The sequence below is a fragment of the Xiphophorus maculatus genome, chromosome 8, assembly GCF_002775205.1.
Source record: "Xiphophorus maculatus strain JP 163 A chromosome 8, X_maculatus-5.0-male, whole genome shotgun sequence".
NCBI lineage: Eukaryota > Metazoa > Chordata > Actinopteri > Cyprinodontiformes > Poeciliidae > Xiphophorus > Xiphophorus maculatus.
In genome coordinates this window covers 10,319,707-10,334,651 of record NC_036450.1, presented here as the reverse complement: position 1 = coordinate 10,334,651, position 14,945 = coordinate 10,319,707, and the positions used below count along the sequence as shown (strand labels likewise).

The following is a 14,945-nucleotide window of genomic DNA, read 5'->3' as shown; positions in this document are numbered from 1 at the left end:
GGCCTTTAATGGAGGTTTTAAAATTGAAGAGCTGGTGAGCTCTGTTATTAAATCAGGCTTACCACCTTAGATTAGCAGATAAATAAAAGGCTACATAAAACATGGTACCCCTCACATGGATCTAGAGAATAAAATTAATGCTTAAATATTATCACGGCTACAGTAATTCATTATACTTCGGTATAGATCAGAAATTATTAATCATCTGCAATTAGTGCAGAATGCAGCAGCCTGTCTTCTTACTGGTAAGCCTAAAAATGGCCACAAACAATATGTGCTTCACTTCATTTGCTTCTAGTGCAATTTGAATGTTGAATTGCTCATAACCTTGGTCTGCACAGTCAGAGGACATCATATCCAAGGTAAAACGTAATATCAGCAAGATTATGCTGTGGGAAGACTTTTTCTCACCTGATACAAGGAAGTCTGCTAATGACAAGAGAGATGGAGCTAAATATTGGTCAAAACAGAATCCAGAATCTGTGGTGAAATGTGAACAATGCTGTCTACAGATATGCCTTATCAATATTGACTAAGTGTAAACTATTTATGCCCAAACCAGTTGCAACTGTAATTGTCGTGAAAGTTAGTAATTCAGGGGGGTTGAATACAGCTGCACACCACATAAAAACTGTAGATATGTTCGCCTAACCTTGATTTGAGTCACTGAACTAACAAGATAAATGAAGCAGAGTTGCTTGCAGACCTTGGCTCAGCAGTAGTCAGCAGAATCGCAAAGCTGTGATGGAGTGCTCTTTTGTTGTCAATATTCTGTGATACGGAAATGCTGCTGTTTCCCTCAGCGGGGAATCGACTGACAGCTGACTGTTGCTGTCTGTGGTGCTGAAATGATCGGAACGAGTAAGCAATTATAACTTGGATAGAACGTAAGTAGACACATCACCTCATTGTCTCTAAGTTTATTCTAAATCCCACACCCACGTAGCTCATCTGAGCCACGTGGTTCAGGCTGAGCAGGGTCCCAGGACCATCAGCTGACGCTCCTTTCTATCCCCTCCCTTCCTTCATAGGACGAAACAAAACTGCTTGGACATGCCCTGTTAGCGGCAGAAGCTTCGGTATATAAGGAGAAGACGGGGGCTCTCTCAGTCGCTGTGAAAGCCATACACCCCTCACCTGCGCGCACACACACATTTACACCCACACGCCTCTGCACCGCCAGCACTGTCTCCTTTCATTCCCGTGTGCATCTTCTACTTTAGTCTGACCGGATGAGTTACCCGGTGGACACGATAGGAAGTCCCTTCAGGAGAGTTATGGATACAAGAACAACCAGTTACGGCTACGGCCGCCCCAGCGGCACCCCCTCAAGCGGTTTTCGTTCCCAGTCCTGGTCCCGGACAAGCCCGGGCTCCACCATGACCGCATCCTACAAGAGGACCGTGAACGCACCAGCTCCCCGGGCTTACAGCTCAGCTGTGCTGAGTTCCGCCGACAGTGTTGATTACAGTCAAACCTCGATCCTTAACGGTGACTACAAACGATCTAATGAAAAAGAACAACTTCAGGGGCTCAACGACCGGTTTGTTGTGTACATCGACAAGGTGCACTACCTGGAGCAGCAGAACAAGCAGATCGAGGCTGAGATCCAGGCGCTGCGGCAGAAGCAGGTGTCCCGCAATCAGCTGGACGATCTCTACGACCAGGAGCTGAAAGAGCTGCGCACCGTTCTGGAGCAGATCCACCGCGACAAGGCGCAGATCCAACTCGACACTGAGCACATCGAGGAGGACATCCAGCGGCTCAGGGACCGCTTCGAGGAGGAGGCTCGAATCCGCGAGGAGACGGAGGCCATAATTCGCGTCCTGAAGAAAGACACAGGTGATTCGGAGTTGGTGAAGTCCGAGTTAGACAAGAAAGTTCAGTCGCTGCAAGACGAAATCGCCTTCATTCGCAACAACCACGAGGAGGAGGTGGGCGACCTCATCGCCCAGATCCAGGCATCCCAGGTAACCGTGGAGAGGAAGGACCTCCAGAAGACCGACATCACAGAGGCTCTGCGGGAAATACGCACCGAGTTGGAAGGCCACTCCAACCAGAATCTCCAGCAGGTGGAGAGTTGGTTCATGTGCCGCTATGCCAAGCTCACGGAGGCTGCGGAGCAGAACAAGGACGCAATTAAGTCCGCCCGGGACGAGATTGCCGACTACAGGCGCCAGCTGCAGGCGAAGACAGTGGAGCTGGAGTCCGTCCGCGGGATGAAGGACTCCCTGGAGCGACAGCTAAATGATATTGAAGATCGACACAACAGCGATCTGGCCAGCCTACAGGTAGGGAGACACTCCGAACTTAGTTATTTAGAGAATAACATGGAAGGAAATATAGATACTTATTTTGAAATGTGAGGAACTGTCTTAATGTGTGTGTGTGATAAAATATTATGTTTTGGAGTAATTTAATATTCACTGTTTTGTCATGATGACGCATTTGTTATTTGATACATTTAAACAAAAATAATTTCCCCACACAACGATATCAAAATTGTAATATATCAGACATGTTAAATTGTTTTTTCCGCTGCATTATGACTGCGGGACTTTCCTATTTCTTTATGAGCTTGGGAGATTTCCAGATGGTTAAAGGCAGACTGCAGTGCACGCTCTTTCCCCCTCCCTTCTCTCTTGCTGAGTCAGAGGCATGGATCGATGCCTTCATTGGTTATGTCCTTGCATCACACCGCTCAGAGTTTGGAAGAGGGTGGGGGTGGCGGAGGCTACCCTTGAAACAGAGGCTCAGCATCTCTAGAATGCTGAATTGCGTCAGAATATATTAGACCAACACCCTCAGCCAAGGCAAAAGTAGAAGGAGTTTTACTGCAGTGGAAGCTCAGACAGAAAATTGAGAAAGTCCCAGATACACAACAGGTTGCGCATAAGAGAATAGTGCTGTCATTCTAAATAAGTTGATTTTTCTCTGTTTTTTTTTCTTAGGAGACAATCCACCAGCTGGACAATGAACTGAAGAGCACCAAATGGGAGATGGCTCGTCATCTCCGTGAGTATCAGGACCTGCTGAATGTCAAGATGGCCCTGGATATTGAAATTGCTGCATACAGGTAAAGTATTGAAACATTACTCCTAATTGTTTCATTGGACTTACTCAAACTAAATGATCAATAAATGGACTCTGTTTCTAACCAGGAAACTCCTTGAGGGAGAGGAGACCCACTTCAGCAGCTTCCCATATCGCCAGGCTGTTACTTCTAGTAAAATCTCCAAACCTAAATCTGAGGCCTCAAAGCTGAAAGTCAAACACAAGTTTGTGGAGGAGATCATCGAGGAGACACGGGTGGAGGATGATAAGGTGGACATTGATGAGGCTCTGGCAGAGATAGCACAGGAGCTCTCCGCTACACCAGGAGAAGGAGGCGAGGAGGAAGAAGGGGAAGAGGAGGGGGGAGAGGAAGAGCAGGATGCTGAGGAAGAGGCAGCAGAAGAAGAGGAAGTTGTAGCTGCCACCAAAGCCAAAGTTAGTGCTAGTGCTCCTTCTAAGGATGAGGATGAGGAGGAAAAAGGTGACGATGAGGGAGAAGAAGGTGAGGGTGAAGGTGATGAAGGAGAAAAGGAGGAGGAAGAAGAGGAGGGAGAAGATGAAGAAGAAAAGGGGGGTGAGGCAGAGGAAGGTAATGAAGAGGGCAGAGAAGGAGGAGAAGAGGAAGAAGTTGAGGAAACAGTGTTGTGCTCCAAAGCTCCAGAGTCCAAAGCTTCTCCTGACAAAGAGAAAGGTGGAGAAAAAGAAGGTAGTGCAGGAGAAGAGGAGGAGGCCGGAGCCGAAGAGGAAGGTGCTGAAAAAGAAGAAGAGAGTGCAGATGATAAAGCATCAAAGAGTGTAGATGAGAAGGAAGAAAAAGATGAAGCAGAGAAGGATAAAGAGGAAGATGAAAAGGAGGTAAAAGATGAGAAAGCAGATAAAACAGAAAAAGCTGTTCCAAAGTCAGAAGCTTCAAAAACTGAGGCCAGCAAGGAAGAAGCCCCAAAACCAGAGGGATCAAAGTCCCCTAAGTCTGAATCTCCAGTGGCAGGTTCCCCAAAGTCTGAATCCCCAAAACCTGGTTCTCCCAAGTCTGAATCACCTAAACCTGGTTCTCCCAAGTCTGAATCACCTAAACCTGGTTCTCCCAAGTCTGAATCACCTAAAGCAAGTTCTCCCAAGTCTGAATCACCCAAACCAAGTTCTCCCAAGTCTGAATCACCCAAACCAGGATCTCCCAAGTCTGAATCACCCAAACCCGGATCTCCCAAGTCTGAATCACCCAAACCAGGATCTCCCAAGTCTGAATCACCCAAACCAGGTTCTCCTAAATCCGAATCTCCAAAACCAGAGTCTCCTAAAGCTGAGTCCCCCAAGTCTGTTTCTCCAAAGCCTGAATCACCCAAAGAAAGCTCACCCAAGGCAGAATCCCTAAAGCCTAGCTCCCCCAAATCTGAGTCCCCCAAGTCTGACACCACCAAAGCTGAGGCTCCCAAAGACGACAAATCTGAAAAGAAGAGTGATTCAACAGAAGATAAAATGGTAGAAAAGAAAGATGTTGCCATGAATGGCGAGGTGGAGAAGAGTAGCCCAGAAGAAAAGGAGAAGAAAGATGCAGATGTGATTGCTAACGGTGTAGATGAGAGCCCTGTTAAGGAAGATGGCAGCCAGAAAGTGGTGATCACTAAAACCGTGGAGACAATCACCACTGGAGAAGATGGATCCAAGCACGTCACAAAATCCATCACAGTGACAGAAACAGTGAAAGAGGTGGAGGAGGTGCTACAGGAGAAGCTTGTGTCCACCAAGAAGACAGAGAAGCAGTCTACCCAGTCTGTCAAGCAAGTGGCAGAAGCCGAATGAGCAGACTCCGGACGGCGTAGCTAAAGTAGAAGGAGAGGAGGGGGCAATCGTGAGAGGGGCATAAGCTAGAGGAGAGAACATAAGCAATCCACAAAGAACTAACGTAACAATGAAATACATACAGCTAGAGCGATGTAACGAAACCACACTAAAAGCAAATTATAGAGAGAAGCCAAAATAAAACATGACAAACTTCAAACCTGCATGTTGAGTGAAAGCTTTAAGCGAGCTTCGCCGCTGATGCAGCGAAGAGCAAGCGACTGAGACATTTTATCCTCTTTTAGGTTCTTTCTGCTTTTATAAGGTGATCCCAGGAGTAGGAAGAAGGGATGGGGTATCTGCATGCTAGCTCAGAAGAGTGGAGTACTTTCCTCTCTTATCTGTTTGTTTGGTAGAAATGCACTTTAAAGAGATAACTTAACATGAGACTGTTGAGGAGATTTTTGAGTTAAAGTAGTGGGGGTGGGTTTGGGCAGGTGGAGGGTCCTCGGCGCAGACATGCACTCTACTGAAGAAGCCTTACTTGACTTGTGAAGATGCCATCTGAGCCAGAAACAGTAACAAACAATAAATGCGAAACATGAGTTGGAGAAACACATAACCATACCAGTATACATCCAATAACTGAAGCAATGACAGCTTAACAAATCTGAGAAAACTCCTAGCCTTAAACATGCTTTTTATCACTGTCTGTTATGTTTACCTGAGAGCAACTTAGACAAATGTAATTGTGCATCCTTGTATGCATAGAATGAACTTGAATTTAATTACAGAAATAAATGAGGTGCTACTGTTTGCAGTCCCATAACTTTACTCATCTTGAACTACTTCCCAGCAGCCTTTGCTCAATAAATATCATAACAAAACCAAAACATCGTCTCTTGTCATTTTTGCAGTCATACTGGGTTATGTTTGAATAAACCTATCCTCCAGATATTTTGGAAATGGTTTCTATTTCATATAATAAATACTTTACTCTTTTACTCTTCATTTTAATATAAAGAATGACTTTAAATGAAGCTTTATTGGTTATTTTTAGATATATGAAGGACTATTTTTTTCTGTAAGTATAAAAATAAGCCCAATAAGACATGATTGATTTGATGACAGGGAAGGTAAATGTCCACACATTAGTCAGCAAAAAGTGTGTAAGACTGTGTTTAAAAAAAACAAAAAAAACCACAAAGGCAACCTTGTGTTGCCTATCTGATTAAGAGTGCTGCAGTCTATTCATATTAATGCATAAGTAGACATCATTGATACAGCAGACTTGTTTTTTTTTAAATAAATCAATAGATGGCTACTAGTACATAACAGACTATAAAAGTTTATAACATAGAGTTTAATTGTTTCTTTGCTTTGTGTCATGCATGTAAGTTTCAGAGTAACAAACAAATTATTATCAGGGAAATGTAAGCTAAGTACGTAAGAGTAGCAATTTACAATAGTTGATTTCACATTCTATGGATAACAGATGTACAAACCAACTTGGCTCTACATAAAAAATATAATTGCCCCCTTAACAGAAAAAGGATTTGTACCACACTTGGCAACAGTAATTGATATCAAGCTTTTGCAATTGGAATAAATGGCTATTGGTCTTTAATATCAGTGGATACATTTTGGCCCACTTTTCTTTGCATAATTGTTTTAATTCAGACTCATTACAGGGTTTTTCCAGCATAAACGGCCCTTGGAAGGCCGTTAATGCTTCCAAGGGCATAGCATCTCAATTGGATTCCTAAATTTCTTTTTCTTGTCATAGTTGGGTGAGCTAGAGTGAATTAATTGGTGGATGGATATTCTTCAGCATATTGTGGTAAAGACTGAAAAGCAATGCATCGTTAATTGCAGCAAGTAGAACAGGTCCAGAAGAAGTAAATCATCCCTAGATCAATACACTACCACAACCATCTTGGACAGTAGGTATGATGTATCTTTTCTGATATGGCTTTAATTTAATCGTCTACTGCAAGTAAGACATTTTATTGGTCATAATGTTATTTTTAAACTAAGCAATTCAATTTAATAAGGACCTATACCATCAGCTTTTCTCTTTTTGTAGTGGTATGTTTTACACTGGAGGCAATTCCTACAAAAGACATAGGCTTTTGTAGGAATCACATTAATCACAAGCTTAATTGTACAAAAATAAAAATAAAAACTCTCCGTAAATAGTCATTTGACTCAAACCTGATGATAGTTTGTAGGGATAGTAAATAGCAATAACACTAACTGCTAATGCTTTTTCTGTAAAAAGTCTCTCAAAAAGTGATGAGACTTTTTAACATGGGATAAGTCTGAACTTATCTCAGCTCTACTCTGATGTATTAGTTCTAAATGGAGTACGTGTTTTTCCTCCCAACAAAACTTGATTAGAAAATAAAAAAAACAATTTTTCCCATTAACCTAATTTGCTTAGACGTGTTACACATTTTTTGCAAACACAATACTTTTGTCTTAATTGTACCCAAAACAAATTCTAGGATCTCTATACAGTAATCTATTTCAAATGTGACAGCAGCTTTGAGATTTATAGAACAGGGTTTCCAATAAGCCTTGTGTATGCTACTTTGGGAAATTGACTAGTTGTTGGCATATTAGTCAGTTCAATGACAAGACATCTGTTTTATACAAGTGAGTAATATTGACTGCTTACAATGTCACAACAGAATTCTACTTCTAGAAATAAGAATTTTTGCTTTCATTTTAGTTAAGTAGTGACTTTTGCTATATTTGTGTCTTATGTATAGTTTAAGAGTATTAAGTGATTTAAAAAACAATTTATCTCTGTCACCTTTGTAGGATACGTAAGTGGTTACCAACTTAACCAGCTATAGCAAAAAGGCTTTCAGATTTTTCATCACAATGGAGCGTCATCAGCTTGACCTAATCTTCCAACTTTAAGTTTTCAAAGAGTCACCAATAACTCAAAACCTGGGTGTCTTTTTTTTATAATTGGAGCTCAGATATTTTGTCTCATTAAAACAGGAAGTTTCACCATTTTAAAATGCATTTTTAACATATATTGTAACTGATGATCTGAAAGATACTAACAGAAATGTACTTAAATGAAGGAGTTCTGATGGTTGTGGAAGTTCAAAATTTGAAAAGAGAGGAAAAAATAACCCACACATGTGGCTTCAAGAGGCATATCTTTATTTATTCACCCAAAACACAAACACTCAAGTTAGCATTCAGCAGTTATACATCTTACAGACATGAGGAACTGTGCGGTCAGACTTTAATGGTTTATTCTTGATATTGGGAAGCAGTTTAGATTGACTTGTTGCTGTAAATGGCTATCAGACTGTTTTATTGAGCACCATGTTACCAAGCAGCATTGCCAGCGTCTTATCTGATTAATGAGCAGAGAGTTTCACTGTCGCAACCAAAGAATTCACTTTTTACCTGTTGTGCTTTTATCTTCAGCAGGCTCGGGCTTGGCTGTTTTTCCTTCAACTTTCTCCTTTTTGGTAGCATCTTTCTTTGGAGCAGCTTCTTTGACATCAGGTTTGTCCTCCTTCTTGGCATCAGCCTTCTCTTCACTCTTTTTAGATTCTTTTTTCTCCTTCTCGTCACTCTTTTTTGATTCTTCCTTTTCCTCTTTCTCTTCACTCTTTTTTGATTCTTCCTTTTCCTCTTTCTCTTCACTCTCTTTAGATTCTCCCTTCTCTATTTCTTCATCTTTGGCCTTTTCATCTTCATCCTCAGTTGCTTCTGTTTTTTCCTCCTCTTGTGTTTCTGCTTTGACCTCTGCTTCTCCTCCTTCATCTTTCTCTTCCTTCTCTCCCTCAGCCTGTTCAACATCTTCCTTTTGCTCCTCTCCATCATCACCTGAAAAAACGCATTAAGTTTTCAAATTATTCATAGTCTTAATTATTGAGTTTATAAATATTGAAAATAAAAGCACTAACCTTCTTCCTCTTTAGCCTCTTCATCTTCCTCCTTCCCTTCTTCTTCTCCTTTCTCCTCCTCCTGCTCTCCTCCCTCTTCTTTCTCCTCCTGCTCCTCTTCCTCTTCTTCTTCTTTCTGTTCCTCTACACCCTCCTCTTCTTCCTGCTTATCCTCCTCTTCTTCCTTTACCTCCTCAACCTCCTCTTCCTCCTCCTCTTCTTCTGCAGGAGGGCTGGCCTCTGCTTGCTGGGCGTGGCTGGCAGAAATTATCCCCTCAGTAGTGCTGGAGCTGAGCAGGCGGGAGGTCATCAGATACGAGGTACCAGAGCTCAGACTAAAGAGCATGGGCCGGGCAAAGGAGGGTGTCGCCATACTGTGGCTGTAGAGGGAGGCCACGCCCCCAGGAACCCCAACACTGAAGCGAGATTCCTCCCCTTCCAGAAGCTTCCTGTTTCAGCCAAAAAAACATGGAAGAGGCTAAATTCAATTAAGTCAATAAATAAATGTTTACATGTGCTATAATTAAAGAGGACAGTTGTCTCTAGTCATTATTGAAACTAAGATTTTTAATATTTTCTAACTAAATGTAAATATTACTTGTTAGAATTGATTCATGGTATAATTTAAAAGCATGTATTATTAGTTTTTTCAATAGTAAATTATTTTGTTCAGTGTTTATATATGTGATGTAAATGAAATTCAAATACATGAATAAATACATACTTAAGAACTTATTGTGTATACATATTTAATAAAAAATAAAAAATGAAAAATTTAAAATAAAATAATTTTTATGTGTTCATCATCTACCTTATTAATATTAGACAATAATTGTTTCATTTCATGCATTTTTTGAAAGAGTCGTTATGTCAAATTAAATAGAACCTAGCAAATGTTAGTTAACCTGTACAGTTACTGAGTTACTCATTTTGTCCATAGAAGGGCTAGCCCCGCCCACTCACTGACACATATGGCTGACCAATTCATTAAATTCATAATAATCCTTAGATAGTACATACAATTATTTTTTAAAAATATGACAAATCAAAATTGTAAGCAATTATTTTCACATTTAATGATTTATTAAATTAATTAAATGTTTAAAGAATTTGAGATATTTATTATTCAATATATACAATTCTACATATTTATTAAAATAATGTATTGTGTTTATTAATATTTATTTACTTCAAGTTGAATTGCGGTACTGTTGGCCCTTATTACACAAAGATAGAAGTTGAACATTGAGTCTTCAAAGTTTTGAATTTGCTCTTTTAAATGAGAGAAACTGTTAAAAATAGACATTTGTTTTCCAGGACTACTTTAACTTGATTAATCAACACTCTGATGATCTATGCATCTGTATTTAGATCTCACCTGTATGCTGCAATTTCGATATCCAAAGCCATTTTGACATTCAGCAAGTCTTGGTACTCCTTAAGGTAGCGTGCCATTTCCTGTTTGGTGCCCCTCAGCTCATTCTCCAACTCTCCAATCGTGTCCTAAATAGAAAAGCAAGGTGAGTACCTTAAATATAATACAATATCTGCATAAGCATCACACTACAGCATGCCTGTACTTACATGCATAGCAGCTATCTCTGCACTCTGTTTCTCCTCCATCTCGTGCAGCTGCTTCTCCAGGGATACATTGAGGCCTCTGCATGCATCAATCTCCAGAATGCGGCCCTGCAGCTGACGGCGGTACTCTCCTGCTTCATCCTTTGAGCTTTTAACTGCACTACTGTGTTGAGCCACAGTCTCCGTCAGAGAGCCCACCTTCCCCCTAAACCACTCCTCAGCCGCCTGCATGTTCCTTGCAGCCAGCCTCTCATACTGGGATCGGATGTCCCTGAGAGCACCGGACAGATCCGGAGCAGCAGCTTCAGATTCAACTGCTACCTGGACCCCCAGCTGGACCTGAGCCTGAAGTTCAGCCACCTCGCCCTCATGGATCCTTTTGAGGAAGGTCAATTCGTCCAGCAGGGTTTCAACACCTTTCTCCAGCTCGGCCATTCCTAAGGCAGCCTCATCTGCCTCACGACGGGCCTCCATCAGCTTGCCCTCAGCCTCTTCCCGAGCCAACATCTCCTCCTCATAACGACCCTGCATTGAATTCAGGGTTTGTTCCAGCCTCTCCCTCTGGCCAAGGACAGTCTGCTGCTCTGCCCTTGCTTCATCCACAGCTGCTCTCAGAGTTCTGGCCTCTTGCTCATACAATGCTCTGAGACGAGATGGCTCAGCATGCTTTTGCCTCAGCAGCAGTAGCTCTGCCTCCAGAGCACGGTTCTGCTGCTCCAACTCACGCACCCTCTCGATGAAGCCTGCAAAGCGGTCGTTCAGGTCTTGCAGCTGGCTGCGCTCCTGGGTGCGTACGGCTCGGAAGTCGGAGCTGATCTGGGCTGCCTGGCTGAGTTCCCGCTCCAAGGAAGAGGCCGGGGAGGAAGAGGAGAACAACACCCGGCTGGGGGAGGAGTACTGCAGACGGGAGGAAGATTGAGGGGATGCACGGGAAGAGTAGCCGGCATGGGTCCTCCCTCTCACCACCACCCGGGAGGTGGGCTCCACATACAGGTGTTTGTACAACGAGGAGGCATAGTAGGGGTCATATCCGATGCTACTCATGGCTGAGTGTTGGAGGGACTTGCTGCTCTTCCCTCTTCTCTTTGTGTCTGTGTGGGTGGGGAGGTGTATAGAGGGCTCAGCTTTAAGCCCCGACTGCTTGCTGCAGCGGCAGGCTGAGCTTTTATAGCAGGACAGAGTCTGACGCAAGCACTTTCTCCAAACTCTGACAATGCAGCCTCTCTAGGCTTTCACTGCAGTAGCATAAAATCAGAGAGAGCTGCTATAGGCATAGGAGGAGAAAGACTCCTATGAAATTGGTATTACATTTTTTAGACAGTAAACACATTATGGTTCTTTAGGTAAAGAAACAAAAACTCAAGTAACAGCCAGATTTATCTGAAATCTTGAGACTGGACTTTACAGCATCACAAACAGCTGTTTGATGTCTTCATTATTTATATTCTTCTAAAATATGGAAGAAACAAACTGCATAAGGAGATGGGTTCTCCTGATGCATCAGTCGTGACAGTTTGCCTTCTTCTGGTAGAGACAAGAATTACAGCTGTGACCTCAAAAACATGCATTGTTAAGGTTCCTCACAAAGAGAAGGTAAACGATGACATAGTGAAAGCAGCAAAAATACTCATTGTATATGTATTTTTTAAGACTAAGTTGGTTCTTCCCATTTTTGTCCCAGAGCAGAATTCATATTGTTAATAATATGGATGCATAAAGAAAGCAAAGCATTATTACAACTATTAATAAAACATACTTCTGCTTAAACTGCATGTTAAGGTTTAAATAAGGCAAATTGTCTCTTAAGAAAATCCAAAGCTTGAGAGAGACGTCATCTTTCAACTTGTTCATCAGGTGTGTCAACTTTTCAGCTGTAATTTGTACATGTCTACTTAGAACCACAAGCTTTGCTACAAGTTACTGGGATTGTATGTACACAAACACAAAGTAATTTATAATTTTGAAGTAAAAGCAAAAATGATAGATGAAATGAAAAGTGTATTCAGCCTCCTTTACTAGCATACCCATAAATAATAAAAATAGTACAACCAATTGCCTCATCTTAACTGTGGAGGAAGTCAATGTTATTGTCATTTTTTTCCCCCGTAAGATGTTTTTGGTGGGACCAGTGGACCCATCAACATTTATCAGACATGAAACAAGCAAATAGAGAGGATAGGAAGACATGTATCAAATGTCCTGAGGTCACAACCTGAACCAGAGATCCACAGCTCAGATGGGAAAATCTGTTGGAAGGTCAATTAATAATAGTGTATTTCCCAAATTTGATCTTATTGAAAAAATGCCCCGTTTGGATACTTTTCTTTGCAGTTAGGGATACACTAACAAAGGCAACTGGAATGATAGATGGAGCAAAACACACAGTGATCCTTCACAAACAAACTGTCAGAAGCTGCTAGAGACATACGAGATCATCACACTCCAGTAGATCACCAAGTCTAAACATACACACAAAATTACATTGGAATAGTTTAGATCAAAGCCTATATATGTGTTGGTTTGGTTTACTAGACTTTTTGGAGGTTAATTTTCTATACTTTTAGTGTAGTTTAAGTCTTTGATAATCTGATCTATGATCTAGTCTCCAGTCACGGTTTTCTTTAGAGTAAATTTTATTTCCTCCTTCATTTTGAAATATGCCTTTCCTTGATGTCTGGTTTGATTTACTTCCTATTGTTCCTGTTTTTTGTCACTTTAGCTGCTTCATACTTAATTGCTCTCACTCTCTGCTGAATATGTCAGGCATATCCAAACAATTTGGCTGAAAACCTAAAAGGTACACTATAATTTATGTGCTTCTGCCTGCTGCCAACTTCTGTTTGGTTCTTTTCAGCTTCTTTACCACCCAAGCACTTCCTTAGGGTCAGAGACTCTCTACTAACTCCCAGAAGTGTTCAGGTGAGTATAGATGCCATCCTCCTTTCTCAAAATTCTGACTGCTGTCCAGATCAAGCAGGTCAAGTCCAAAATCAAGCCAAGTTGCCAATTTAAGGTGAATAACTGAATTTGGCATACAAATAATGGAATATAATATAATTTGGTGTTTTTTGCATTATATGCTACAAATATCCAAAGCTCAAAGTGTATCCTTACTTTGACATTTACGGAGACAGATTGTTAAGAGTGCTGTCGTCTCACCGTTTGTCTGTTTTGTGACGAAGGAAGACAGCTCTGTTAGTAAGATTTGCCCACACGCAATAAATTAAGTGCCTATATACAACAACCTGCCTTGCGATGGACTGCCGACCTTTCCAGAGTGCACCCCGCCTCCCGCCTGTTGACAGCTAGAGGTAGGCACCAGCACCCCTCCCACTCCCAATGGAATAAGGGTGTAAGAAAATGGATGGATGGGTAGATATACAACAATCCAAGCCTCATCACAGAGAGGAAAAAAAAAGTTTTCATTAGGCTGCTGTTTCTGTAAACTCCTCCCTCAGCAGAAATTTGGAGCAGAGCAAAATGTGCCTTTCTTGACTTTTTGAAGCCGCAGCGAGCAAAGTTGTCAATTCTAAATAAACAAAGAAGCTACTCAGGTCTTAGGTGGTGGTATAGTTTGTTCACTAGTAGCCTTGTACAACCAAGTTAAACTTGTATTGGAAAGAAAAACAAAAAAAAAAACATTGTCTAAAGCTCTTTAAGGAATGATAGATCACTGCAAATAAATCATCCATGAGAAATAATTGGTGTAAAATTATTATACTAAAAGTGCAAAATTTAAAAGTTATCATTAAGAGATATATGTTTTTGCAATTACTCTGCCCGCTGCCTGCATTTGGTCCTCTCACAAGCAACACAATATATCACTTTGGAGTGGTCCATTAAAACTTCAGACATAAATTCAATGTGTGGCAAGACTTAAATGTTAATGTTTACAGATTAACGCCGTCCAGTATGCCAGGGGTCGGACAGCTTTGCAGGACTGGACAAGAATATAAATTTACATATTTACCTCAAAGTAATTACTGCTTGCAGTAAAATATTCTACAAAGTGAAGCTGAATTTAAGTGCAGACCGCAACATTTACATTTTTGTTAAAAAACAATATACTGCACATAATTGTCCTCCCATTTACATTTTCATACTACCGTACTTTGTTTTCTATCTGTCGCGATAAATACATACTGTGGGCTGCATGTTTATGTTCAAAAGGCATATTTTAAATTTTTTAAGGCAAGTCTTCCTGTTTGCTGTCTGTTGACTTTAATTTTGTAAAAACTATTTTTGTCAAGTCCTGCTTGGCTATACATGCAGTTAATTAGATGCCCCTTAAATGCTGACTTATATTTTTTATTTTCCTATGCCTAATGATTACATGAATCTGTGCATATAATGTGCAATGACCTGCTCAACATTTTGCACATGAAGTCTCATCTCACCCAGTCAGCATCATACATTTTTGCTGTTCATTGCAGCGCTTTGCATCAATATCACTGAACATAGTTTGAATGTGAGTGCGGTATATTTTTATTTGACCGTGCTTTGATCTGTAACCAGTGCTGTTTGTGTAATTCTTCCTTGCACCAAAGGCCAGTAGAGCCCTCAAAGGCAGTTCTGTGTTTCTATATACAGTGAAAGCTGTATGACTCTGCAGGC

General features: G+C 41.3%; 2 protein-coding genes across 2 annotated transcripts; one reads left to right on the top strand and one right to left on the bottom strand.

Annotated features, from left to right (window-relative positions):
• The first annotated feature begins 1,059 nt into the window (after positions 1 to 1,059).
• nefm (neurofilament medium) lies at positions 1,060 to 5,726 on the top strand. Its single transcript, XM_005803943.2, has 3 exons — positions 1,060 to 2,291; positions 2,952 to 3,076; positions 3,162 to 5,726. Exons 1-3 carry the CDS (start codon positions 1,233 to 1,235, stop codon positions 4,852 to 4,854), a joined length of 2,877 nt encoding a protein of 958 aa, XP_005804000.2. The 5' UTR covers positions 1,060 to 1,232; the 3' UTR covers positions 4,855 to 5,726.
• Positions 5,727 to 7,996: 2,270 nt separating this feature from the next.
• LOC102226660 (neurofilament light polypeptide-like) lies at positions 7,997 to 11,463 on the bottom strand. The gene is made up of 4 exons (XM_005803972.3): positions 10,335 to 11,463; positions 10,129 to 10,253; positions 8,772 to 9,199; positions 7,997 to 8,691 (listed from the first exon to the last, which is right to left on the bottom strand). Exons 1-4 carry the CDS (start codon positions 11,373 to 11,375, stop codon positions 8,255 to 8,257), a joined length of 2,031 nt encoding a protein of 676 aa, XP_005804029.1. The 5' UTR covers positions 11,376 to 11,463; the 3' UTR covers positions 7,997 to 8,254.
• Between the last annotated feature and the right edge of the window lie 3,482 nt (positions 11,464 to 14,945).

What these genes read in the sequence shown, in the direction of transcription:
- LOC102226660 (XM_005803972.3), bottom strand. Translation starts at nt 11,375, where the DNA reads ATGAGTAGCATCGGATATGACCCCTACTATGCCTCCTCGTTGTACAAA. An exon ending in CAGAGATAGCTGCTATGCAT is followed by an intron (nt 10,254 to 10,334) that starts GTAAGTACAGGC and finishes TTTTCTATTTAG; the next exon opens with GACACGATTGGAGAGTTGGA. An exon ending in ATCGAAATTGCAGCATACAG is followed by an intron (nt 9,200 to 10,128) that starts GTGAGATCTAAA and finishes TGGCTGAAACAG; the next exon opens with GAAGCTTCTGGAAGGGGAGG.
- nefm (XM_005803943.2), top strand. Translation starts at nt 1,233, where the DNA reads ATGAGTTACCCGGTGGACACGATAGGAAGTCCCTTCAGGAGAGTTATG. An exon ending in GCGATCTGGCCAGCCTACAG is followed by an intron (nt 2,292 to 2,951) that starts GTAGGGAGACAC and finishes TTTTTTTCTTAG; the next exon opens with GAGACAATCCACCAGCTGGA. An exon ending in ATTGAAATTGCTGCATACAG is followed by an intron (nt 3,077 to 3,161) that starts GTAAAGTATTGA and finishes GTTTCTAACCAG; the next exon opens with GAAACTCCTTGAGGGAGAGG.